Genomic DNA, 25860 nt, shown 5'->3' on the forward strand with positions numbered 1-25860 from the left:
ATGTTATTTTTCAATTTAATTTATTAATTTGTACGTCTATGTACAAGGCTGCGTCGAGCTAAACACTCTCTTCTATAATATACATGTCCTCTTACGTAAAACTCAGGCCCGCTTGCAGAAAACGAGGTTGCAATAAATAACCAAGTTACGCTAAGGAAAGTAAAAGAACGAATGCGCGGCGCCTTGCCAAGCCGCTGCATTTCATTCGCCTATGTACAGTACAATGTTTTTGAATCAAAGCTAAATGCACAGTCTTCCACGCGCAGACTGACAATAGCATTGATAATAATGACGACTGCTGATCGTCACCACACGTACGCTAAAGAAAATAAATTAGGAAAATAAGCACCGCATTTGTGCTAAATTATTAAAAAAAAAAAAAAGAATGCATTATAGTACGATGCACCATTCTCAGCGTTTTCTCTGCCCCTTGTATACTAATTTATATTGCATTGACAACAGTTTATTCTCCAACCGTTACCTACGAATTTCGAATACACGATATTAATTTCATTAACTACCCTGCCATTTATAACTTCCTTTACTCGTATTTTGTATTTCTTTGTATCGCTGGAAATAGACTTCAATCTTTAACTATGTAAAAATATGGACTGCACTAAGTAGTCTCTTTTATTTTATAGCAAAATATTGAATGAAGTGTTCCCAAATATTAGACCTGTAAAATCCTGTGTGTAAAATTAAGTATCTATCAAATATAGATTAAATACATTTAATCAAATCAAACCTAACTTAATCTATAAAGTAATTAGACGAACTAAAAGTTATAGTTTCTTAATTCTTTGACTAGTTTTTACTTATAATATGTATCGTACTATATTCTTTTGTAAAAATAACATTTGGATGTATTGTCAAGTTTTTTTTTAATAAAAAAAAATTATTAAATAAAAAAAAAGAATTAATACGCATGACTTACACTAATTTTATATTTTTATAATTTTTTTGATAGAACGAATCGTTTAAATTACGTTACCAATTAGTTGCAATATATTTTGGATTTTAAACTTTTGCATTATTAAATGTGATTTGATGTATAAATATTTTAACTAGCAGTTCATAAATACATAGTCAAAGATCATACAATTCGGTAAAATAATTTTTTATGTTTATTTAAATTAAAAAACTTGGAGATTTCTCTTTACTTACCACAAACTATTTAAAAATTCATCCTTTTGTACCTATCTTGTTTTTAAGTAATTAAAGATTTTTAATTAAATTATAAAAATAAAATATATAATAATTTTGTGTACTTCCACTGTATTATACCAGTATTCTGGTCTTCTATACTCGTCTTAGTTTTAATTCATGATATTTAGAATAAAACTTAAAATATTTTTATCGTATAGAGTACTTTGTAATCTGATTCGTATATCTTATTACCATTAACCCCATTTTCATGATTATTTACAGCGATTCATATTTAGATCGAAAGTTACTGAACCAGCGAATACGTAAAAGTCAATAATACTGTTGACAGGAGCATATCGTGTACTCAAATATGTATGAATCACTTCAGATAATAGAAAAAACCAAGTCCTTTCTCTGCAAATAAATTAAAAAAAAATAATTCGCTGAAATTGAATGATCCCTACCTCATTATAGATTCTACAAAATATTCACAACAAGCCACCCTTGCGACCAAAAAGAAGCGAACTTATTGCTCCCAATGCCGACTGTTGTTTAGATTCTTTAGTTACAGGTGTCGGAACTGGCGGCTTAACTCGTCCCAGATCAGGCCTTGTCGCTCTAGCACCTGATCGTCGATGTCGATCTGGCGACTGACCCGCTGTTCTCGAGTTAAATGCATTCGAACCGGACACACTTTGTTCGGGCTCCTTGCTACCATCTCGTTTACTAGACAATTTGCTCGACGAAAATTCGTCACTAGTGGAGGATGTTGAAGACGAGGGAGATATTAATTTTTCTTGACTGGTACTGGAGGACATGGAAGTTTTGAGGAAAGTCAATTGTGCCATTGGACTTCCAGTCGAACGACGCGTGTATAGAGCACCCTGTAAAGCTAACGGCGAGATCGATGAATTAACCGTAGTAGCTATAATCGTATCAATGCCAATTCTCTCCAATTTCTCCACTAGACGTATTCCCGTAAGAGCTTTTTTGTCTGAACGCGAGATCGTAGATTTTGGCCTCTTTTTTTTAGCTTGCACTGGCGCTGACGGTTCGTAACTAAAAGTACGCCTCAATAATTCCGCCCCAGTACTGAGCAATCCCAATGTCAATGAAGCAGCGCTCTCCGGTGATGGTGACGATGACCTTGTAGGTGACAGACTGGCATCCGGACTGTTGCAGGGTGTAGCAGTCGGCGAGAAATTTCTCTCGTCGGTAGGTGTACCTATGCACGAGGGTGTGACAGCTTTGATTCCTCTTTCGTTTAGCATTTTTGCCAATCCAAGCGTGGTGGAAAATGTTGATGTTGAATTGCGTCGACTGTGCGTGCGAGGTGTGCTCATACCCGAGTTCATACCACTGTTAGGCGCTGAGGCGACACGACTACTAACAATACTCGGCGTCACGCTGCTAATAGTATGATCATCCGGATGCATCACGGTACTGTTAGTAAAAGTGTAAATGGAACCGGTGTCTTGGAATGGTTTACCGGGATTAGTATATTCTTCATCTTCTTCCAAATCGCTTAACGCAAAAGTTATAAGACCGAGATCCTCGAGAGCGCGGCCACCCCTAGTCTTTACACCTGGTCTATCCTCCAGCAATCCACCTAACGTCGGCGTTGCTAATCGTGACCAATGATGCAAAGTCTGGGAACCTTCCATTGGTTTGACTATCTGTAATTTCTGCGGAATACGCCAAGCGTTGCCACTGTTGCCACTGTAACCGCTCAAGTTACCGCTACTTCCGGTCGACATAATGCTATCCGGAGTGCGGCAGTCAAAAGGCAAGAAAGTTGGCGGGGAATGTAATATACCACCGTCATAATCGTAACTATAGCCAGCACCTGTACTGAGACATGCACGTCTCGCCAATACTTCCGCGGGTGTTAGTCGACGAATAGCAGCTTCTAAATCAGCGGCACCAGGAGCACCAGGTACACCCATTCGTTGCGGTCCTCTATGTAAAAAAATATATAACAGATATTTACTTTCAGATTACATGGGAAAATAAATTTATATATTTTTATGAGGAAAAAGGTGAATACACACGGATAATCTTCTGTTTCAACGAGCAAGGATCCATCGCTTTCACTGTGACCGGTAGAATCTAAACTAGGAAATGTAGATCCCTGCGGTCGCACTTGCCCACAACTCATTCGCGGACCAACAGAACTGCTGGATAACGTTGACGTCGTCATAGAACTTATCCTCGGAAACTGATTAGCATCCATTCCCGCATATGTTGCTCGAGACGCGCTACGAACGGTTTCAAACACCTTCTTGTAGGATGGTCTTTAAAATAAAAACCACATAAATTATTATATTAAGTATTAAATAATTATTAAAAGAATAATTTTCATAATTTAAATGCGAAAATATTTGTTAGTTTCAAATTTAGTAATGAGCATCAAAACTTGCACATACATTCTGTCACTTGCACCGATTCCAGAGTCGATGCTTAATTCCGAGTAAAGGGACGATTCCAGTTCCGAAGCGATAGAATCCGGTTGAGGCGCCGCGCCCATCGACGGGAATAACGATCCACCGCGTACAGTTGGCATTCCACGTTTTCTCTGTTTTCGCAACTGTTCCTGCGTTTCGGCTAATAAGTTCACCACCTGATACATATAATGCAGTGTTAATATAAATTTATTTAAACACTATACAAACAAAATAATTTAGATTTCAATATATTAATTATTAAATTACTTTTTATTTGTTTATTATTAAGAAATTTTATATACGAGACTTTAATGAAATAATTAATTTATCGTTTTTTATTTAAAACAAGACAAGTACCTCCGCATATCGTTCTTTAAATTCAGCTAGTTCAGCGGCAAGTGTATTTTGATTATCCCTAGTGATGACTAGAGTTGTTCCCACTTCATCATGCTCTGCCATTAACTGAGCGAGCCTAAGCTCTGTCTCGGCCAATTTTGCAGTAAGACTAATTATTTGCTCATGTTGCAATCGATTCTCATCCTTTTGCCGGCCGAGCTCCTCCGCTATACCATCCACCTCCATGTTGGCGTTAGCTATTTATTATCAAAAATTATTTATGAATATATTTTTATCGTAAAAGTCTGTTTAAATGATTTTATTATCGATTAGTTACTTAATTTTGCCGAAGTTAATTAACCAAAGAATTATTTAATATCAAATATTAAAGATACATATTATACACTTGTAAAAAAAAAAAAAAATAGCATACCTAATTGCGCTGCAATGTCTTTCACAAGACGTGCTTCCTGTTCTTCGGAATTATCGGCGTCATGTGCTAGTTTTGCGAACTCGTTCTTAAGCTGCTTATTTTCGTCTTCCAAACAGGTAACCTTCCTCTGCAATATGTCCAAATTAATACCGCGCAGACCGGTGGGAGTTCCGGCCTCCGAGCTCGATTCGTCCACATCATTCGTCAGTATCTGTATCAGCTCGTGTTTTTTCAACACCTCATGGTTCAGCTGGATGATTTTTTCATTCGCTTCTTTAAGTTCAGCCTCTAACGTATTTACTGTAGTTTCGAGCTTCTGATTATGCGCCAGCAGTTCTTTACCGATGCGCGCCGTCAACTCCAAGTCTTTTTCTTTCTGTTAAAGAAAATCGTAATCGTTAGTTGTATTTTTTTATTTGTACCTATTACAGCCTGACGATCTACAATTATTGCTAATTCGTTGCCAAGTTATCGGTCACTTATCCATTCGTCACGTTTTATCGATTTCGTTCCGAACCGTCTCGTTAATATTTTTAGATACGGACATTTATGATTCGTAAAATTTTAACGACGTGATATGCACAACGCGGGCTAAGTCTCTGCTGGCTCTTGCTTTCCGGTCAGACTCACCTCCTCCAGAAGCCTTGTGACTGCCTCTATGTCATTATAGGTCTTGGTCATTTGGCTCACCCGGTTGCTACATAAGACTGTAACAAAATATCAAATTCATTACTAAACTGTCGGGCACAAAAATGTAAATTAAAAAAAAAAAATTAATACTAATATTACAAACATATGTGTGTGCAGAGAGATCGGATTGTTACATTGAAGCCTGATGCATTTGTTTACCTGTGGTCGTCAAGTTAAAAGACTCTGGTGCGTATTTCATGCATTCGATGCAATCGTGGTCTCGCAACGCGAGTGCGTTAAAAGTGCGCGCGAGCATTGCCTCTAGAAAGCAACGTGGGCGCTTTAGATCTTCAAGACTCGGCCAGGTCCACTTCATAGAAGTCGCACTTTGTTTTCGCAAATGGCCTTACTAACGCTCTCGATCTTCTTATTTCTCCAGACAAATTCTAACTATTCACGTATATAAAGCACTCAATATTTTTACGGTGCTTCACCCGCGGCTTTTCGAGATCAACTGAGCCTTCGCAACGTTACCCTACTTGCCGAGAATTTTCACAAGAAAGAAATGAAAAACAAAGTCGAGCGACGGATAAAAAACGCAGCGATAATTCATCAGCTGATCGTTCGTTCCGCGAGATTGTCTCGTGGAAAATCGCGGGGGGAACCACGAAGGGATCGCGTGTCTCACGATCAAAGGACGATGCGACTCTAACGAGGGCGGTGAGAAAACGTGGCACGCGAACGAGGGAAACGCGAAAGCGTGGAAACGGAATGAGATCTCTAGAGTTGCACGAGAGTCTCCCGCATCTCTCTTTCATCGATCGGCTCCGGCGCATCCCACCGGCCGGTTGTCGGAAAGCGCAGACGCTAGGTCCACGTTCAAGGTCGCGCTATTCACGATCTCTACTTCAAGGGTCTGCTTCGATCAGGCTGCAATTAAACTTATCGGAGGCCTGATACCTAATAGAAGATCAGCTTCGTGTGAAATAAGCGGAATAGATTAGGTGCCTCGACGAGGCAAGCGCTTCACAGGTGTCTTTGTCACGTAATCGACTAATGAGAGATCATTTCTTTTTCTTTTTCTTATTCTACCTATTGAAGGGACGACCGTTTATGCCGTAACAATACCGTAGAAGCGAGACTAAACGAACATAATGGGCCACTTTCAATTCCAACAAGAGGCGCTTCGATGCCCACCACTGCATCTCGAACGAGAGCCTCTCCGTCGTCGTCTTCGCGGTGTCTTCGCTAGCAAATTACGTTAACAGACACCTTCACAGCCAATTGATCGCAATGATCGATGAGCGAATTTGCAGAAAGTATCGCGGACTCGACACGCGAGACGAAAAATTTCCCCGTCGATCAGAGCGCGATACCAAAAAGAACTAAAATACATCAAGGATATCAGTGTCGCAGTTCTGTGTAAGAAAAAAAAAAAAAAGAAAAAAAAAGAAAAAAGAAAAAAAACGCAAAGAGAAAATTAATGAAATCGTTTGCGACCTTGTGATATTTTTGTCGTGAGATAAAATTTAGTTTGCCACACATTTTCTACGTCTCTTATTACAATTCGCCTTACATGAACAGTTTAAACGTATCCCTTATGTGGCTTACGTAATTTACAGCTGTTGAATAACTTGCTACGGCAACGTACTACAAATTAATTAATTAAACAGTATACAGATCAATCGTCCGAGATAGCATTATTTGAAAATAAGACGCGCTATCTTGATCGCCCCCTCATTTTAATCATAAAATTCTCATAATAACATACGCTTTATTTAGCGATGATAAGAACATCATATCTTAGCCTGGAATTTGTATCGATATGATGACCAGTTTATTCCGCGCAGGACGAGATTTAAAACCGGTCTCGATTCCTTCTTTTTGCTCGCGAAGGGACGATGCGAACTCGTCGATTGGAATGCAGATAAATTCTCCCGCGGCAGAAAATCGTGAAGTGACACGCGAATAACGCCCAGGGTGAATTAATTTATTTCCGCGTCATATAAAAAAAAATTTAATTCTTTTTCCCTGCCTAATGCTTTGGAAAAGATCATATAAAAGCATATATTCAAGCGTGCATCTTCCAAAAGCACGTGCACAGCGATAAAAAAAAAAAATAAAAAATAAAAGATACATCCTATATGCTAAAAAAGCAGATTTGCGAAAACTTATATATGAGCAAAAAGCGTAATATCTGCAAAAAAAAATTAAAAAATGGGATCGTCATGTAGCTTCGTTATATCTTATCTAATTTTATCGAGACAGATCATTATTTATTGTCAGTGCGCGGTATTTCTTATCTAAAATCGAGCGTGCATTATATTATCTATCTAATATTCGAATTTAAGGCATGTAGATCGATCATAAGCAGTCTTAAATAAATCAAAATTTCAAAAACGATTGACAAACAAAGCGAGGGAATACTGAGGCAGACGTTTAAAACGTAAAAAAAAAAAACACAAAAAAATAGAAGTGGAAAGCATTTCGAGGAGACGACAGATGACGAGGATGCCACTTAGAAAAGTCCACCCCGCGCCAGATCAAGAGCTAAATAATTAAAGCCACTGTTCTGACGCAGGGTGAGCGCAAACGACAACGATTAGGCCAACGGAGAAAAAAAAAAGAAACGGGGGATACTGACAGGAGGTGCACGTGCAGGATGCTTCTGCCGGCGAGCCGAGGAGGAACAACGGCAAGCCCTCGACGGCGCAGCTCTTGCATCCCCAGCAGGGTGCACTGACTTTCGTTGTTGGTACCGAGGAGCCCGAAACGAGATAACTCGCCGCCTCGAAGAGGGACAGGCACTCGTCGTCGTCGTCGTCGTCGCCATTACGGTGCTCGCCGGAAGTCGCCGGCCTAATGTCGTCGTCGTATTCGTAGGGATCATCCTCCTGTGGATCGTCGTGATCGTGGCCGGCCTCCTCCGGCTCCACGACGTCCGGCGTCGGTGTCCTTTCCTCGCGGGCCGCGTTTTTCTCCTCCAGGGTATACGCAGGGTCCGTGGACCGGTTCCGATACCAAGAGCTGTCGTAAATAGTCTTTCATGCCGACGCGTTTTTCGCGACTACGTGGTTATCGCGTGGGGAGCGAGTGAAAAAAAAGAGAGAGAGAAAGAGAGAGAGAGATATATATGATGAAAGATAAGGGAACGATTGTTATCTGAGGCAGCATCCAAACTGAATAATTTGCATTGTGATATACATATATGTATATGTACCTTGTTGTGAAAATTAAACTAAGGCGAAAGGAAGTTCCGTTCTGATTACGTTGATCGATATTAAATAATTTTAAAATAATAATGACATATTCCACGGGATGAAGATCGAATTAACGTCCCTGTCACGCGTACCCTTTGACTGTAACAATGATCGATAAGTGTCCTTTGTTGTCATTTCCCGTACGCGCTTTCCCTTTCGAATTGTTCTCGCGTAATGATTTTAATCTCTTTAACTTTGTCGTTATGCTGATGGATAGTGCAACGACCGCATTTTTCAGTTAATTTCAGTCTCGTTTCAGTCAATTTTATTATATTTTATCGCGTAATAATTTTTTCCTTTAGCAATCTCTATTTTTTATAGTAATTAAAATAATTCAACAAAATATCCTGCATAAAAGATATATGACATAAATCGCGACTGCACGTATAACGTTCGTATAGCACCTTGCGGTAAGGACGAGCAGGTGATTATTGATTTTCTTCGTTTCGTGCTTGCATAAATATCTGCAGCAGATAATCGAGAATCTACGTAGTCTCGTGCAATCAAAAATTATTGCGTAAGCCGCATTATATATATAATTAAATCAAAAAAGACAGTTCTCTACGCGACAAAGTTTATCTTTAGCACGCTACGTAATTGTACGTAATGAAAGCCAAAGAGGACTCGACGTGTGTAATTTCGTAAAAAAAGAAAAAAAAAAAGAAGTTTGCATTTATTCGTAAGAATTCATCGCGCTTTATATTTATTTTTAATTTTATATCGTAGCGCGACACGTAATTTAGTAAGTCGCGTGAGCATGTTTAAAGATCAAGAGAAAAGATCCAGGCAAGGTAGAAGCTCTTAATGGTCACGACGTAATCAGTATCATTTTGAGTTTCCTGCATTTTGCGGCACGAATACAAATCCTCCTGCTGCAAAATAATCGGATTACGAAACCCTCGAGTTTTTTATTATCAATGCCGCCTGTCGTCCTTTGTATCCTATTTCTGCAGTACCGCGTTGAAATCGTGTGTATAAAATGAAAATTTCAAACCTTAAGGGAGAAACCTTTTAATCGCATTTTGCTAATTTTAATTTAACTAAATTTCATCCCAGCACTATTAAACGTTCACGTTGCAAATAAATAAAAAAACCGATTAAAAAAAAAAGAAGTAAAATAGAATAAAATAAATGCTTATTAATATATCATGCAACGCATTGAACTTGGCGTTACTGATCAACGGCCTTGCATTGTTACTGTGTGCGAAGTGAGAGCATTTAACGTAATCACGAGACGTTAATTCGAGGCCGCGTCTTATCGGCATTACGCAAAATTCACAGCCGGCATTAATGTCACTCTCAGATTGATATATAACGGGGCCCACAAATTAATAATTGTAATTTAAACGGATTAAGACATTAATAATTTTCAATACCTATCGCAAGCACAAGAATTTAATCAACCACCGAGAAACGACGCAACTAAACGCGTCAGCAAATTAAGCAAATGTCCATTCGATCATAGAAATATTAAAATTGCATATTACGTGTGAACACGTAAATATCGATAACCATGCAGAAAGTGACAAAACGGTATTACGTCGACGTTACGTCTTCCACGAAAAAGAAGCGCGGTTTTGCCTAACCGAGATACTTAGGAAAATGTCGAGAGAACGATAAATTATTAAGACAACGCCTGGACAACGCGAGGACGTTGCAGCGTTCGCGACGCCAGAGCTAGACAAGGACGGGAACGGAATGGCAATGAGAGGGAGCGAGACGAGACGAAACGTCTGGGTCGCGACGGAACGACCCCCTTCCGCCCTCTTCCCCGAGACGCGCGCGCGCGCGCGCTGTTCAGGGATTGCAGAGCTAATTATCGGCGCGATTATTTGTCGCCAGTGCAACTGTTAGTCGTGGTAATATTTACCATTCAACGCGCTACTCCGTCGCAGAGGCGATGCGAGGGGCCGCGGTGGGCGAAGCCGGCAGCGGGCGTGCGTGACGTCACGTCACGTTTCGTGGATTCACCCAAGCGCTGGCACGCGGGGCTCCGCAACGTCCTGTCGGCGCATTGTTCCTCGAGTCCCCCGTTTTTACTTGATTCCGGATGCCCCAAATTCACCCCGAAATACCGTCAAGGCGGACCCAACGCGACACTATCCACCGCGCACGAGGTGTATCACAGCTGACGAGACGTCACACGACTAGATCGATGCGCCATCTTAAGGACCGTCCGCGACGCGAAACGCGGAACGAGAACCAGATGGGCGCGTGCAACCCCGCCAAGTATGAAAAGCAAGTCTTCCGGCGCCTCCAGCCCATCCCCTCGACCTTGCCGCCGTCGCTTCCGAGTTTAATTAACCGTGGGCCATTTTTGTTCTTAATTGCCTCGTCATCTTTCATTTCGCAAATGCACACTTTTGACGTGCTGTGGTAGAAGTATAATTCACCACGACAGCTTCTACTTTTTATTTTTGTTTCAACTTAATTGATTACTCGTTATATAATTCCATTGTTACTTTTATAAAAAAAAAAAAAAACAAGACTGGAAATCTCGTAAATTAGATGAAATTGTCTTAAAAAGATCTTTGTAACAAAAAAAAGAAAAAAAAACAATATACATATATATTAATTAACTTATCGGCTACAAGATCCATACACTGCAATTACGATGCCAAGCGACAAGTGTCAAAGAACTCGCGCCACGTGATCCGCGTGCAAAATGCCATGTAAGAAATTAATTGTGGGAAGAGATGGCAAGATAGACGAGGGGCATAAATGTACGATAGGAGTTCACGGATTTCCCATGACCAGAGAACCGGAAAGGTGAATCGTGAAGATATGATAATGCTTTGTTAACTGTAAACTTTTGTTGCAGTATCTCTATTAGGTGCGATATAAAGCGTCGTTGATGCGAACAGCCGCGGTTTCACCGCGCCTTTATCGTCGTAATTGAAATAATTACGTATGATACGCCCTAATATGTAAAGATCGAACCCATTGTCATTTCAGTGAGTTTTCTACTGCAATTTCTTTTCCTACGAATTATCCTTAACGCGGCGGTGATCTTCGGTGCACCGGACGGGCTTGTAAATTGCGAATGTGCTGAATTGGCGAAACCATGGAAATATCATGCAAATTGTCATGCAAGAAGACAATAACCATCAAGTCGAAGAAACAGTGCAAAAACTTTGCTCCTTCGCCATACATGCATTGCGGAGTGCTGTTTTTCGAGGCGTTAAACTGTCTCGAAACAATTTTCCTCGGACTTGCTAATTTAAAGAAGAAAAAAAAAAAAAAAAATGGCTAACTTAGTATTTCAATATAAAAATGTACGGTATAATATAATACACGATTTAATAATCGATTTACGTGTATACCTAATTAATATTCCGTTTCCTTACATCAGGATTTAGTCCGTGATTTATAGTACGTTATATTTTTATTCTCGGGTCAAATATACCTCATTGATATTCTTTTACGAAGGGAAAAACGCCGCGTCGCATTCCCGACAGGAATGGCAACGCTTTTCTAGAAATAGGTCGCGATTCGTAGGTGTAAGAGACAAGATATTATTATACGACGGAAAAGTTACGAGTACTCGGGACTGCAGATAGCGAGTTTTAAAATCCCTTTTTCCCTCCCTTCGCACGATAAAACCTGACGAGATGAGATTAATCGCTCGGCGGCCGCGATGACGAATTAATGGTTACCTCTGTTCAACAGTAGAGTCCGGATAACCCTTATGTAGATCTTGCCGTGCTTGGTACGCGCCACGTGGAAGAGGAAGTCCGAGAGATTGCCGTCACCTTCGTGGATGTCCGTCCTGTCGGCGAGGACCTCGCGAAGGGTCGCGACGCGCTCTTCCGGGGTGCTCTCGTCCAGAGGGCCGAGCCTCCTCTCGAGGTACTCGACTACTCCGATGTCCTCCCAGAAGTGCGGCAGACCGGACGCATCCTCTTGCAACGAAGAGTTCACTACCGACTGTACGCTACCGGCGTCGACCAAGTCCCTGCCAAGACCAGCGTACGAAACGTCCAACGCGAGATTAATAAAGGCCGATTCGGAGCTCTGATTGAAATCGCCTCTACCTCTCGAGGTCGACGGGATAGCCTCATCCTGGTGGTAAACGGGCGAATGCAGAGGACTCGGGGATGCGTCGCCGTTCGCGCGAAAGGGAGTCGAGCTGTTCATGACCTGCTTCACATGACCCTGCGCCACGGACGAGAAATTGTAAACCGCAAAGCTTTTGATTAAACGGAAGGTCCCTCGGTGCTCTGAGCCTCGGCCTCGCTCAACGCTCCTTTTCCCTCCGTTGGTCCATCGTTATCTTCAATGTCGTCACATCTCGTTAAATATATTTTGCGTCCAAGAATCCGGGTAAGGCACTTTTTTTTTTTTTTTTTTTTTTTTTTAAATTGTGTTTCGTAAAATCGATAGTTTCTTATTTCGCACTGCGGTTCACGCTTCGAGTTTTTCCTCGAGCTACGTAAAGTCAATCAACAATTTGGCACGGCTTCCTTCGGCCAGCAAATATATATTTTTCTCTCTGTAAAATTTTTATTTTACTGCACCTTCCGTATCCCGTGCGGATTATCGAAGCGGAGCATCGCGCTGCGGGTAATCGACGTTATCGCAAGTCACCGATTGAAAGTCGTACGGAATGTATCGCGGCTCATGCACGTCGGGAGATTCGTTCGGGTTAGCCTGACACGGTCGAAGCCCCAGAGAAACCTCTTTAACAATCGATTGTTCCGATACGTTTAACTCGAGCGCACCACACGTTAAGTAAAAATATCTTCCATTCTCCCTTGGGTTTAAGTTATTTTAGATTATTAAGGGGCACTTCTGACTGACGCGAATATCGAACTTCGACGGCTTCGAATATCGCGATTGAGGCAACTTAACCCTGGCCTTCTGAAAACGTCGAACGGGGTAAACATATAATAAAGCGATCCGCGATTGGATGGATCTCGTTAATATTCGTGAAAGTAAAGAGGTTCCGGGCATTAGCGGCGGAACGTACGTACTTAAAAACAACAATCGTAAAGAGAAATAAGCAATTACATTCCGCCGAGCGTGCTCGGTAATGAACGATATCGGGCCGATCTCCTTTCGCGATAATTTCAGGAGTCCGGATGATCGATCGGCCGAAATCGACGAGATCGTCCCGTTTCGGCACTTTCGCCACTCAAAGGCGGACACGCGTGATTCAGTTTTCGACGGCGAGTCCGTTTCCGAAACGATTTCACTAGCCCGAATTCAGGGACTGCGCGAAGGGAGAAAAGACGAGTTAAAAATTTGCTTTCGAAGCGGATGCAGCGCCGATCGAAATCACGGGGAACGAGACCGGCATTCTCGCCGCCGATTAAAGTAAAAGTACCAGCCGTGAAAAAGTCGTTGGCATCGCCAGGTCAAAACCTAACGTCGGATGTACGGTGCTCGCGTTTCAATGCGATCGCTCGCGGAGCGATTATCACGAACGATTAACGCTAATGCTGGCCGTTATCGTCACGTCTCATTGCGCAATAATTGTCCGAGGGGCTAAAAAAGCCCGCGGAGGACGAGACCGGCTGATCGTTCCCGTCCGATGGGAAAACGCAAAACGCGAGTAAGATATTCATGCGCGGTGAAAATTTATTCTTCACGTGGCCGGAGGTATGACTGAGCGATAGTTCAACGGCATAGTTCGTTCTAAAAATAATCTCGAACAATGCATCGGACTGCAATCCGACCGTATTCTAGAAATAATGTCAACCGAGCGCGAGTATTTACACGGGTAATAAAGTGGAACGTTAGAAAAAGTCGCGGAGGAATAATTACGAAAGGTATAATGCATGTACGGGAGAGCGTACACAAAGAACGTGCAACCCGGCGGCTCTTATCGCGGAACCTTTATCGCATACGCAGATCCACCATCAAACGCGTGCAATTGAACGATCGAGCCGATAATGATTTCTCGCTCTTGAAAATAAACGGAGCAAACAACGATAAAAAGGCTGGATATCTCGTGACGAAAAAAAAAAATTTCTCGTGACTAACAATAAGGCAGGTCCACGCGACGATGCACGCCAAGTTAAAGATATTTCCCCGAGACGTCTCTTGCATAACGGTAAAAACGCTTATTTTCGTGATCGCTGATGCGAGCGGAATGCAATCTAACATCTAACGGCTACTTTGAGCGAGCGGATCAATTTCGCGTTTTATTAATAACCCCGGTCGCGAGAGAGTTAAGAAAAAGAAAAAAAAAGGAGAACGAAAAGAATCGAAAACCGCGTTTTCGAGCCGGCGAGAACGCGCGCAGGAATTCAACGCAGCTCCCTCGGAAGGAGCGAGAGAGGGTGGTTAGGTCATCCCCTGAGACTTTCAAGGCCACGCGAGAAAGGAGGGACGAAAATAGACCTTGCTTCATGGAGAACCGCGCGCGATGTTCGACTGAAAAAAAGTATCGTCGCCTGCCGCCCTTCGCGCAGCCGTTTCCTATTTTCAGCGTCGATCGCAAAGGTCGTTATCCCGCAATCAATGACTCGTTCATTGCAAGTGAAAATAGATTTAAATATCAATTTTCTATACAAAAAGGAAAGACCCCCTTCTCCCTCCCCCTCCGAAAGTGTTGCGTAAAATGGCGATTTAAAAAGCGCGTGCGAGACAATAAGCGATCTCGTAAACTATTTTAACAAGGATAAACGTCGTCGACTATGTCGCAAGAACGTGCAAAATTTATTTAAAAAAAAAAACTTATAAAATATTATGCAAAAAATTAATAATTATTCGAACGCGAAGTCTATCATTCCGTTTCTCTTCCCTGTACCCCGCGTACAATCCCCACAACGAGACACTTGATCAACACTTACGTATTTTTTTTCTTCGCTTCGACCCGTCGACTATTGCACCACGATGCGATAATTCATTTTCAAAACACGTATGCACACGACGCTTCGACGTGGGAGGAAGAGGAGAGAGCGAGGGTTCGATCCGTCCGTTCGCGGCCAACTTTCTGCCGCTTCCGCGAGCAAACCTAACCTAGGCGCGCCGGGTGGTGCTGATCGAGTTCGGTTTTTCCTGATCCGCGGAATCTAACTGGCCGTTCCTGCTGGCTTATCTCCCGACGCCAACGAGCGCTCGAAGTAATCGGGCAAAGGTTATTGCGACCAGTACTCGTTGCGCGAGCGAGCCGCGGTCTCTCGCCAGCGCGGAAGAAAAATCTCGCAGAATCCGGATACGGGCGGCGACTGGCCAGCTCGGTCCTGGCGCATGCTCGACGTACGTACCGCACCGAGGAGCCGAAGGAAGCGATACTGCGGGCCAGGCGTCTTCACGTGCCCCGGGGGGCTCAATCACGCGCCGCCGCGAGCGTTTAACCTCGCGAATGCAGGAGACGACAACGTGAAACGTAACGAACGTCGCGGCTGCACGAACGTAACTGAGCCGACCGAAGTCGAGCGCGGCCGGCGCGACGCGCGGCGTGGAGAACCGGCGAGCGCACGTTTTGAAGCTGGCCGCGTCTGGCGTGCCCACATGAACTGGCGGGAAGATCGTGCCTGCTTACGAGCGCGTTGAATTAATTATGTTTCTATTAATAAGTAATTCATTAATAATTAGTGTTACAACGGTCTCCGTCTTTAGGGATCTAATAAAGATTTGTTGTTTCTATAATTAAAGCAGTCGCGGTTGATTATATTTCTCTTTGCGAAAAAAAAAAGAACCAAAAAACAAAATATGCCGTGTTAAAGTCGCGAAATATTTTCACGGTTAGCGCATAAATAATCGAGTAAATTCATTAACCGTAGCAAACGTACAAACGTTTTCTATCTTCGGCGCCGCGTCGCGAGGTTCGTTTGATTTCCTTATTTCTTCGGCCGACGAGAAAAGTGGCGTTTCGAATCGGACGACGAGACAACAGGATAACAGAGACGACTGAATAGCGTCTGACAAACTTGCCAACACTTTCTACGTCGGAAGCGTTGAAAGGTTGAATGGAGAAATCACGAGCGATGTCAGAAAACAGGAATGAGGGAATCGTCGTGAGAACCAAAAGGAAAAATTAAATAAAAAAAAAAGAGAAAAAAAAACAAATGGAGGAACTTTGTATCATTCTTTCTGGTCCCGGTGAAAATTTCACCATCTTGCACGGTTAAAGGGAAGGACAAGGTATATGCAAAATAAAAACGAGAAAAGTGGAACGCTTAGAGGATGCATCATATGCGTTACGGAACAACAATGCGATCTCGGGCGCGTCCTATCCCGCGACTGTGAGAGGATTCTCATTATTACTACTCAAAACGCAATAGCACGGAAAACGATGATTAGTTGTGCAAATGGACCAACGAGACAGGTCTCTTGCAATAACGTAACCGAGTTATTACTTTAAATAACATACTAGTCGACGGCAGATTAGATAAGATTTTGATAAATAGATACGCGGAGCGAGAGGAAGCGATGGGCGGCTCGGTGATAGATATACATATAGAGAGAAATATACATATAACAGATAGAGAGAGAATACTTTCGTGTACCAATTACTAAATAGACTGGTACATCTTGAATACGGTTCCAGTCCGTATTCGTCGATAGTCATAAAAACGACGGACCTATCTGCGCGTATCTTCCGCGTGGGTTCAAACATGTTGCGCGTGTCGACGACGTTTATTAATTTTATATTCGGACACTGCGTTATTTTCATTCGCGCCGCACAGGCGATAAAAGACATTCTTATGCAATAGGACACCGAGCTATCGATCGAGCATCGTTATAAACTTAATTGGGTCCCGGGCTGATATTAAAATTCCACAGTTGGTTTAACTAAGCGATTCGATAAATGTTGAATTTAATTTCCCGGTCTCTCTGAAAAGGCCTCCTTTCCCTGCCGGGCGAAAGAGTCCCTCGCGAGATATTCCATCGTTTCTCAGCGTCATTAGCGGCGTTTGCAGCGTGTAGATACGTATCCGCGACAGTGATCTTTTCCATCTCGTTTACCGGGATGGATTTCTACGCTACGCACTTTCCACGCATCGCGAAATTCGCGGGAACGAACGCCGCGTAACACGGCGAGCCGACAGTTTTCCATTGAGCGACTTTGATTAGATTAATTCCGCTCGTTGCGTTAACATTACGTTCTTTAATATTTACGCTCGATTCTTACTTCTATTTCCGTTTCTTTCTACCCGTAGCATTTTTTCCAATTTCATTGCTGTTGCGTTTTAATTGCGGCAATAAGTTCAATCTTTTTACCGAAGTGATGAAAAGATTGAGCTTCACATTTTTGCGCAGGGAAATATTCGCATTTCCGATCTCTCTGCCATGCACGAACATCATGCAATATTAATAAAAAATAAAATAAAACAACACAATATAGAAACTGGATTGTTGTACTTACTAAAATAGTTAAGAGTCTCCCGGATTTGGTCCGGCGATAATTTCAAATCGACGTCCTCCGATTTGAGTGCAGGCGCTGGGATGAACCAGTCGGCGTTTTCGTATCCTGCAAAGTGCAATGGGATCTTTTAAAATCTTGCCGTTAATATCGCGCGCATACATCATAATTATCATCATCATTATCGTCATGTTCATCATCATCATCATCAACATCGGCGATCGCCTACGCGTGAGCCGAACTCGCCGCGATCTAGACTACCCGTCTACTGAAAAAACGGAGATTGCAAAAATGTGTTAAGCGCCTCGGTCTGCAAATTACGCCGGGGCATACTGGTACGTACCCGCGGCGAGCGTATTACCGCGCTAATTAATGCGGTAATCGTATCCGTTCCGAAGACGAGTAGCAAAAACATCAACCGGCCGCGCGTTGTAACTTCGCGCGGCTAAATGTACTGTTGCTAATTCGTTGCTAATTGGCCGCAACCCCCGCGCTCGCGTAGGACCTTCAGGAGCCTTCGCCTTATCGAGCTCATTGAAACGGGACACGCGATACGGACCCACCGCGGTTAAATTAACGGGCCAGCCACCTGGCCACGTGCCACATTATTGCTCCTGGTTCAACGCACCCAGAAAAAAAGATCACGCAAGTCCCTACAAGTGTTCTTTTTATACTTTCACACTTCTCATGCTCTCTTTCTCTGTAATATGCGATCATACGCGAGGCTTCTTGTACTTTACTCGTGTCCGAATATTCATTATTATATTAAGCCGGCACGAATTTTTATATTTGCAGCGCGCTTTTTCCCGCGGTATTTTTCCACCGATTTTTTTTTTTTTTTTTTTTTCCGGACGACATTTCGCAATTTCTTAATGCAACTCCTCCCGGTACTTCGGAGCACCGTAAAATGTCATTTTGCGATATACGCGAGCGGTTCACGACCCGGGCTTCTTTCGCTAATTGAAAACGCGAGAAATTCGATCGCTCGCACGTTGCGGTCTTCTCTACTTGTATCGGTTTTCAACATCCCACTTTCCTGATCGCATCAAACGCGAGCCATTACATTAGAAGTTTATAAACATCAATAAAGCTATATCAGTGTGCTTTCGTGCTTTTTTTCTTTTCTTTTTTTCTGTTCGTTCTTCGTAGGAATTATACTCAATACCCAAAGTGCCTGCATATTTTCATTACCGATTTAATCGACTTGAGACGCCAAAACAATCACGGGTTTACCGAGCACCCGATAGAACCGACGTTATTATCAGGCACGTTTATCGCTCGTTGTATTTTATTGTTATCGATAAATTCTGGAGTATGCACGTGAAGGAGAAAAAAAAAAAAAACCGAACGATATTCAAGGTTTCTCCGAGCACAGCACGCGCATTTTGCTCGCTTTGCATTAAGCGGTTTACCTTTCACCTTACGTTTCTCGTTTTCTTAAGCGGAGAAAGAACCAAGACGGAGCTCACCTTGGAACTGCGTTAGGGTGTCGGCTCGTAGACGGTACCTCGGTATTTGTTCTTCCAGCAGGCTGATTATCTCGACTTCTGGCAGCTCCTCACCACTGCACACATCTGTAACGATCAAGCACAGCTTCCGTTAGCAAGTGCGAAGGAGTAATTCATTATGCTCGCGCTATAAAACGCGGTTCCGCTTCCCGGCATAATCGAGCGCGCGTGCTACGCGTCATCTCGCAACACGGCCCTTACATACGGAAATTAACGTCAGGTGCAACGAGAACATCTCATATATATTTCAGCCACGCTTCCGAGCCAGCATGAACGGAATAAAGCAGTCCCCAGCGTTCGATCGCCGGCGCGGCTGCGCGCAAAAATTAAGTCGATGACGACACGACTAATTATAAACGTTGACGGAATGGCGTTCGTCGTTGAATAGGCATCTATCGAAGAATAATAAATTCAAAAGTGAAATTCAGAAATGTCGCGAGTCGCGAACCGAACTAATTGTAAGGTTCATTCTTCTATGTTAACGTAACAACAACTGGGATAGTTCAATGATGTCACGAAGTCGCTTCCGGGTTCGCTCGAGACTTCGAGGTGGCATTATAGACATTCAAGCAGCACTACTGACCTGACATCGTGTGCGATTCTCAAGAGATCATCGCATAATAGTCGCGTAACGAACGGAATATATCGGCCGGCCGAGAAAAGAGGATCGCAGGAGGAAGCGGCTCCATCCTCAAGAAGAACACAAACGCAATCTGCGCGGCGTCGATTCGGTGCCGCGACTGCCGATGCTGGCCGCACCGGGAAGCGACGCGAGGTCCACGGTTTCCGTGAACTTTGCACCTCTGGAGCGGCAGCATTCTCGCTACGTCTCGCGCTCTCGTGAGACCGAGATGACCCGCGCGGAGAGAAGTATCGCGCGGCGCGAATCTCTCGCCGCGGATTTAGCACATAATCGCGATGACGTTACAGATTAACTTCGCCGCGATTGTGCTCGGCGTGCGCTTTTCGCGAAAATATATTTCCCAGATACATCTAACGAGGAAGATGAACAGTTAGGCCGACTCCCAGCACCTTCGTTCGAATTGAATTCTGGAAACCGGATCGCAGACTCGGTCGATTCGACGTTGGACGAAAGACGGCGCGTCAATATGTTTGAGGAAAAAAATATTTAAAAAAATTCCGTGACTACGTTGCCGAAAATTAATTAACGTAAAAAACAGTTTACTTCGACATGGAGGAAAAGCGAGAATAAAGCCGGGGACATTTTGCTGTCCCCGGCTTACATAACTCGTCTTTGTCTTTTAACATTTAGATTCTTTTTTTATATATATTTTTTAAAAATTATGATATACCTTTCGGTTGAATCTTCAATTAATCTCGCGTGATAGCGCTAGGGTGTAGCGACCAACGTCAACAGATGTAAAACACTTAAAACGGAGTGGTCATCTGTTTGCACAAGACTAAAAATAGCCATGTAAAGCAAATGTAAAGCGCGTGCTGCCACATACTGGCGATCGCGTGCAGCAAGTAGGTAAATCGACAATCACCGCAGAAGATAACACCTGCAGAGTTAACATCTAGTATCGTTACCGGCTGCAAATCACATCGGTGCTCGACAAAATTATAAACAAAAATTAATAATGACTCGCGTCTGAAATATCGCGAGCGGGATATCATACCATCTCGCCACTTGCTCAGCACAGCCTCACGTTTCTCGAAGATCTCTTTGAGCTTCGCCGGGCCCTTCGGCCTTTTCGCGTCCCTCGCGCCTAGGTACATAATCTCGCGCCCGGTGCTGGCCGAGCCCTCCGTCCTTCCGTTCTCCTCATCGAGACACCTCCAGCTACCGGTAAAGCCTGCCGGTCCCCGGATTCACGAGCCTCGTCCCCGGGGACACGTGGATTACGTAAAAATCGAAACTGTTACGAACCATCGCGGCGCATCTCACGAGCGCGAACGTTTTCGCGTCCGATTGGCGAACTTGTATAATTAACTCTCGAGATAACGACTCGGCAGCTTTACGGCCGATTGATCGGAGGCAAATTTTCGCGGGAATACAGCGCTCTGCAAAATGTTTTTCGTTTTCAATCCGACCCGCACGCGAGCACCGGGTGGAAGACGTTCCTTTTGAGCCGCGAGCCGCCGAGGAACTCCGTCGAACGTACGTACGACGATGGAGGAAAATAGCAACGACCAGGATAGCTGGAGCCTGGCCAATTTCGATTTCCGCGATCGGGTCATTTATCGAACGGATCTAATTTGAAAAGCTAAATCTTTCATATCGTCCAAGACAAAGGTTTCTTAGAAACATATGCTTCATACCTGCCGGCTTCCTTTTTAATCTTAGATCAAGTTAATCTTTAATTAATTTTTTTTAAGCGGTACGTGGTAGCATATCGATATCTTATCTCTCGGATCCTTTAATAAACCTCTGTGCAGAAACATGTTGCATTTTAAAAATCAATCGTTATTGTTTTCCCCGTATCTTCGAGATATCAACTTCTAAAGTCGCGACGTATTCGAAACGCAGACCTTTTGTTTTGGATTACGCAGTTCTCGAACTGTAGAAACAATATCGGCTTTATCGTATGTTTAAAATGAATGAGGGAGCCAGTAATCGATAAGTATAAATCTTCATTGACGTAGCAGAGAGGGTCTTGACAAGGTTGCTGGCAAACAGTTCGAAGTCAACTAATCCAAAAAAAAAAACTGCATACGCCTGCGTTATGTAATAGACGGGAATAACCTGGCTCTCGCTAATGGAACCTGCATGTATTTTATGAATCTTTCTTCGCCGTTAAATGTGACATCTTGAAAATGCTGAACAATGCAAGAGAAAAATAATAATAAATTGAAATGAGAACTGAATTTTTTATCTAGCTCAGATTCTAAAATATCACAAAATTAGGCCTTTTGTAGGTCGCCTATTTCGAGATCCGTATAATCGTGCTCTCGATATTTTAGACGCGACATAATGGTACCTTAGAAAGTTGTTCCGAGAATATTATCGTGCACTCGGCAGCTGCAATCAATACAAAGCGTACGCCGAAGATAAGAAAAAAAATATTCACAGATGTCTGGAACGACGATAAATATAATCGCAATGACAACCGTCATTTTGAGTATGATGATCACGTATGATGACAGTGAAAATCGACGACGACGACGACAGCGGCGGCGATGATAATGATTATTGTGATACCAACGACGGCAAAAAAAAAAAAGAAAAAATGATGATGATGATGACTAGAAAGATAACGATAATGATGATGACGTTCATGATGATGAGAATGGAGCGTGGCGTATTATCCGCCGGGCAGGAGTAATCATCATTTGGCTCGGACCAATGGGAAACACCATGAGGCACGGAACAGGTAACCCGTAAAACCGCTTTATAAAACTCCTCGTGCTAGCATCGTCAAAGACAGTTTCTCTCCGTGCGCTTGCAAAGTGAGATGTAGTGAACTTCGTGCGAACCTTGAACCCGCGAGATCAATGCGATTCTCCGAAGATCAGTTTGCCCGCCTGAGAAACTCTCGTTGCGTCTTAATACATCAATAAGCTGAAATTACAGTCGCGTTTAAAGCCAATCGCGGAGAGCCGGTCTACGAAAAAAAAAAAAAAAAAAAAAAAAAACCCAACGTTGATCGCCGTGAACGCTTAAGAATAGAAATACAGAGATACTCGGCGAAAGAATCGGCGCCTCGAGCAACCTTTCCGTAGCGTCGCCGAAGCGACAATTGGTACGTACGTTAAAATAATAAGATTGTTATTGATAGACCTACCCGTGATGGTCTCAGCGTCGCGGGTAGGAACTGGACTAGTGACTAGCTTGCTCTTCGATGACCTCAATGCTTGAAGAGTCGCCCTTGCCGTGGGTGAAACCTTTAAGGAGGCGGCGGATGGTCGGATGGGGCCTTCGGGCCGCTTTGGACCCGCATCTTCCACGGTGGCCAGCTTGGATGCTGTGGCGACGAGCGATATCGCCTCGCTTTCCTGAAATGCAATTTTATATTTAGCGTTTTCGCGACCGAGTTAGATTTAGAGCTATTTAGGTTGACACATCGAGCTCTCGTTTGAGAGATGCATGAAATTATTTTCGCACCTATTCGCCGTTTCTCAAACTACCTTCGAAAAATCGTACTTTGTTGAGAGAAAATTCTGGCGCGATAAAACGCGATAAAAGCTACGAGATAAATTTCTCGATATATCCACTCCGAATGATTTCGCTCGCACGTTCTCGCACTTCGTTGCTTAACGCGGATCTGTTTGCGAAATTGTGCGACATTGCAGATCCGTAAGTTCAGAGAACACAAAGCGCGTTCCTTTAGGCGTGTGTCATCGCCAGAACAAACATGAAGTGCATTCGAAAGGGGAAGGTTTCACGTTCCCCGAGACCCTAAATACGCATCGAGGGGACCGGCATTTAAGCCGTCGCGCTTATTTAAATCGGTAGCGCTCTGGCGGACACGTTCATTTTGCTCGTCTTCCGGTTCTAGTCTAGAGTTTATTTCAAGACACTGACTCGAGACGGTACAATAATTTCGACCGTCTCAGCGAAAGCCGTGGTTGTACTTGTTAACTGAAAATACGGGGCCGCTATCGTTATCGTTGGGAATTCGAGACGCCAATTTTGCGAGCTTCAATTACGTTCGGGGTCTCGATTCACGCGTAGCGTGAACAGCATGGTCTGTAAGAGCGCAAGCCGGGGGTTACGTAAACTTTTAGGATGATATTTATGAGCGAATCTCAACGTCACGGGAGCGATGCAGCTGCGTGATCGGAGATGGCCCGAGACGCGATTTGCACGTCTCTCGGCGCGCCAGTCAAGGCTCGTTAGCGTTTCGCCGTCAATTTCACTTTCCGATCTTCCCGACAGTCTTGGCTACGCAAGACGGCGCAAGGTTACGAGAAACAATGCTATATTCTAACGCCAGCTGTGCTATGTGCGAGCAGAACGGAATGCGAAAATGTCACCGGGACAGACAATCGATCCGACCTGAAATTTTTGCAAGAAAATTAGCATAGAGCAATAAATGTGTTATTTCGCAAAATAGTAACGCAGAAAACAAAAAAAAAAAATATATCAAAGAGCCTCCCATTTCACAAAGTAATCACGAACGTTTGTCCCAACCCTGCACCGATCGATTACGCGAATATTGATCGCGTACCGTGTTTCGCGGACATGCGAGCTTGAGAGATAAACGTGACGTCGCTAAACACAGATGCAACTCTCAAAATTCGTGGGAATATTCCTGTGAGATAACCGGCAGAGTTCGCCGAGTGGGAGAAACCGGTCGGCGCGTCGTTTATCATTTCAGCATATGGTGCTAAGCGTGAGGTTCGCATTCGTCATCGTCGCGCGTAATAATCGAGCTACGATTGCGATATCGAGTAAAACCGATCGTGACTTTTCTCGGACTTGCGGCTGAATGGCAAGCCCGATGCCATGGGAAGGCTAATCGGACAGTTTTGCGGCGTGACGCAATTCACGGGATGATAACGCCAGCGAGCGATAACCACTGGTCGATTTTTTCTTTCTCTCTCTTTTTTACAAGTAGCCCGATTTTTCCAATCCACGCTTTTCACGCAACTTACGACGAGAATCGGGAAAACAGGGCACAGCGGCTCTTCCGCGGACCGGCGGGCCATCATCGCCGTTCGCACGTGTCTCGCCAGAGATCCGTCCTGGGAGATATCCGGCGCGGGGTCTCTCTCGCATCCGTTGCTCTGCGTTTTATCGCGGCTCTTCAAGACGCGCCGCGCCGAATTGCGGCGCGCCTCCGCGAACGCGATTCCCCGCAGCAGCATCGCGCGACGAGGAATTTAATAAATCAAAGAAACGGCGTGCTTATCGCACCCGGCGAAGGTCTTCCCTTGTCAACCCTCGGCGATAAAAAGGAACACTGACCGACACCGCGGATTCGACATTCGCGCGAAGATCGCGAGATAAGACTTGCCGAATGTATAACTCGCGTGAAGAAATACGTATACGAATAAAGCGCTTCAAAAAAAAAAAAATAACCCCGCGACGACTTCGATCCACCGCTCGGATAACTCAATCAGTTCTGCAGGATCCAACCGATATGCAAGAGCAATACGAGTTTTATCCGTTATCTGAGAATATATTGACTGATAATACGAAGTACAATCGGGTTTAAAAATGCTGGCACAGCAGAAAAAAGAACATTTAAGCGTCAAACAGCGAAGTTAGATGTCACGATATTTTTCCCTTTTCCTTTTTACTTGAAATTTTCATAATTAATTATGCATAACATTTTGACAAGTTCTCACGGATTGTTCGAGATCGCGAGATTAATTGTTTAAAAATATTTTCTATCGGTTGCGCAAATTTGTACATAGACTGCGAGAGTTGTAAGATGAAAAATTGCTACTGTCAGAACATGTTAAACATAAAAAAAAGGCAGATGATGAATAGTTTTGTATCGGTCGGTACCAGTCTTATTAGCTTTTTCTCATTTATTATCGATCTATACTATGTTAAGTCGCACGTATAGTTTTTGTAAAACTCTTGCATCTAATTATGCAATGCAATAAGAATTAAATGCAACGTAATGCTGCAATTAAACTACGGTTTGAATGTGTATTCTCTTAATTATGCATGCCATATTGATACCATTTGCACAATAGCTCCGATATAGAATTCAAAGGTCTTAATTATCAAAAAAAAGAAAAAAAAAATTATATATATATTCGGATAACGCACTCCTAGAGTAGTTTTTATAATTACTATAGTACCGATGTCAAAATTAAAGCCTCGCCGCTACCAAGAAATGGCCCTGTTTAATTTATACTGCACGTGGAA

General features: G+C 43.4%; 1 protein-coding gene across 6 annotated transcripts; it reads right to left on the minus strand.

The window, feature by feature from the left end:
- Positions 1-3: 3 nt before the first annotated feature.
- Milt (trafficking kinesin-binding protein milt) lies at positions 4-24867 on the minus strand. 6 transcript variants are annotated; one of them, XM_070667464.1, is made up of 10 exons: positions 24633-24867; positions 22820-23030; positions 19035-19139; positions 17569-17673; positions 4990-5066; positions 4360-4735; positions 3948-4183; positions 3573-3766; positions 3198-3440; positions 4-3105 (listed from the first exon to the last, which is right to left on the minus strand). In XM_070667464.1, exons 1-10 carry the CDS (start codon positions 24843-24845, stop codon positions 1635-1637), a joined length of 3231 nt encoding a protein of 1076 aa, XP_070523565.1. In that variant the 5' UTR covers positions 24846-24867; the 3' UTR covers positions 4-1634. The 6 variants fall into 6 exon arrangements, with proteins under 6 accessions (XP_070523565.1, XP_070523567.1, XP_070523568.1 ...); XM_070667466.1 differs by lacking the exons at positions 22820-23030; positions 24633-24867 and adding an exon at positions 20714-20850; XM_070667467.1 differs by lacking the exons at positions 22820-23030; positions 24633-24867 and adding an exon at positions 19657-19822.
- Positions 24868-25860: the final 993 nt, after the last annotated feature.

The sequence above is a fragment of the Cardiocondyla obscurior genome, linkage group LG16, assembly GCF_019399895.1.
Source record: "Cardiocondyla obscurior isolate alpha-2009 linkage group LG16, Cobs3.1, whole genome shotgun sequence".
Taxonomy (NCBI): Eukaryota; Metazoa; Arthropoda; class Insecta; order Hymenoptera; family Formicidae; genus Cardiocondyla; species Cardiocondyla obscurior.

What these genes read in the sequence shown, in the direction of transcription:
- Milt (XM_070667464.1), bottom strand. Translation starts at nt 24,845, where the DNA reads ATGCTGCTGCGGGGAATCGCGTTCGCGGAGGCGCGCCGCAATTCGGCG. An exon ending in TTAAAGAACGATATGCGGAG is followed by an intron (nt 3,767 to 3,947) that starts GTACTTGTCTTG and finishes TATATGTATCAG; the next exon opens with GTGGTGAACTTATTAGCCGA. An exon ending in ATCGGTGCAAGTGACAGAAT is followed by an intron (nt 3,441 to 3,572) that starts GTATGTGCAAGT and finishes TTTATTTTAAAG; the next exon opens with ACCATCCTACAAGAAGGTGT.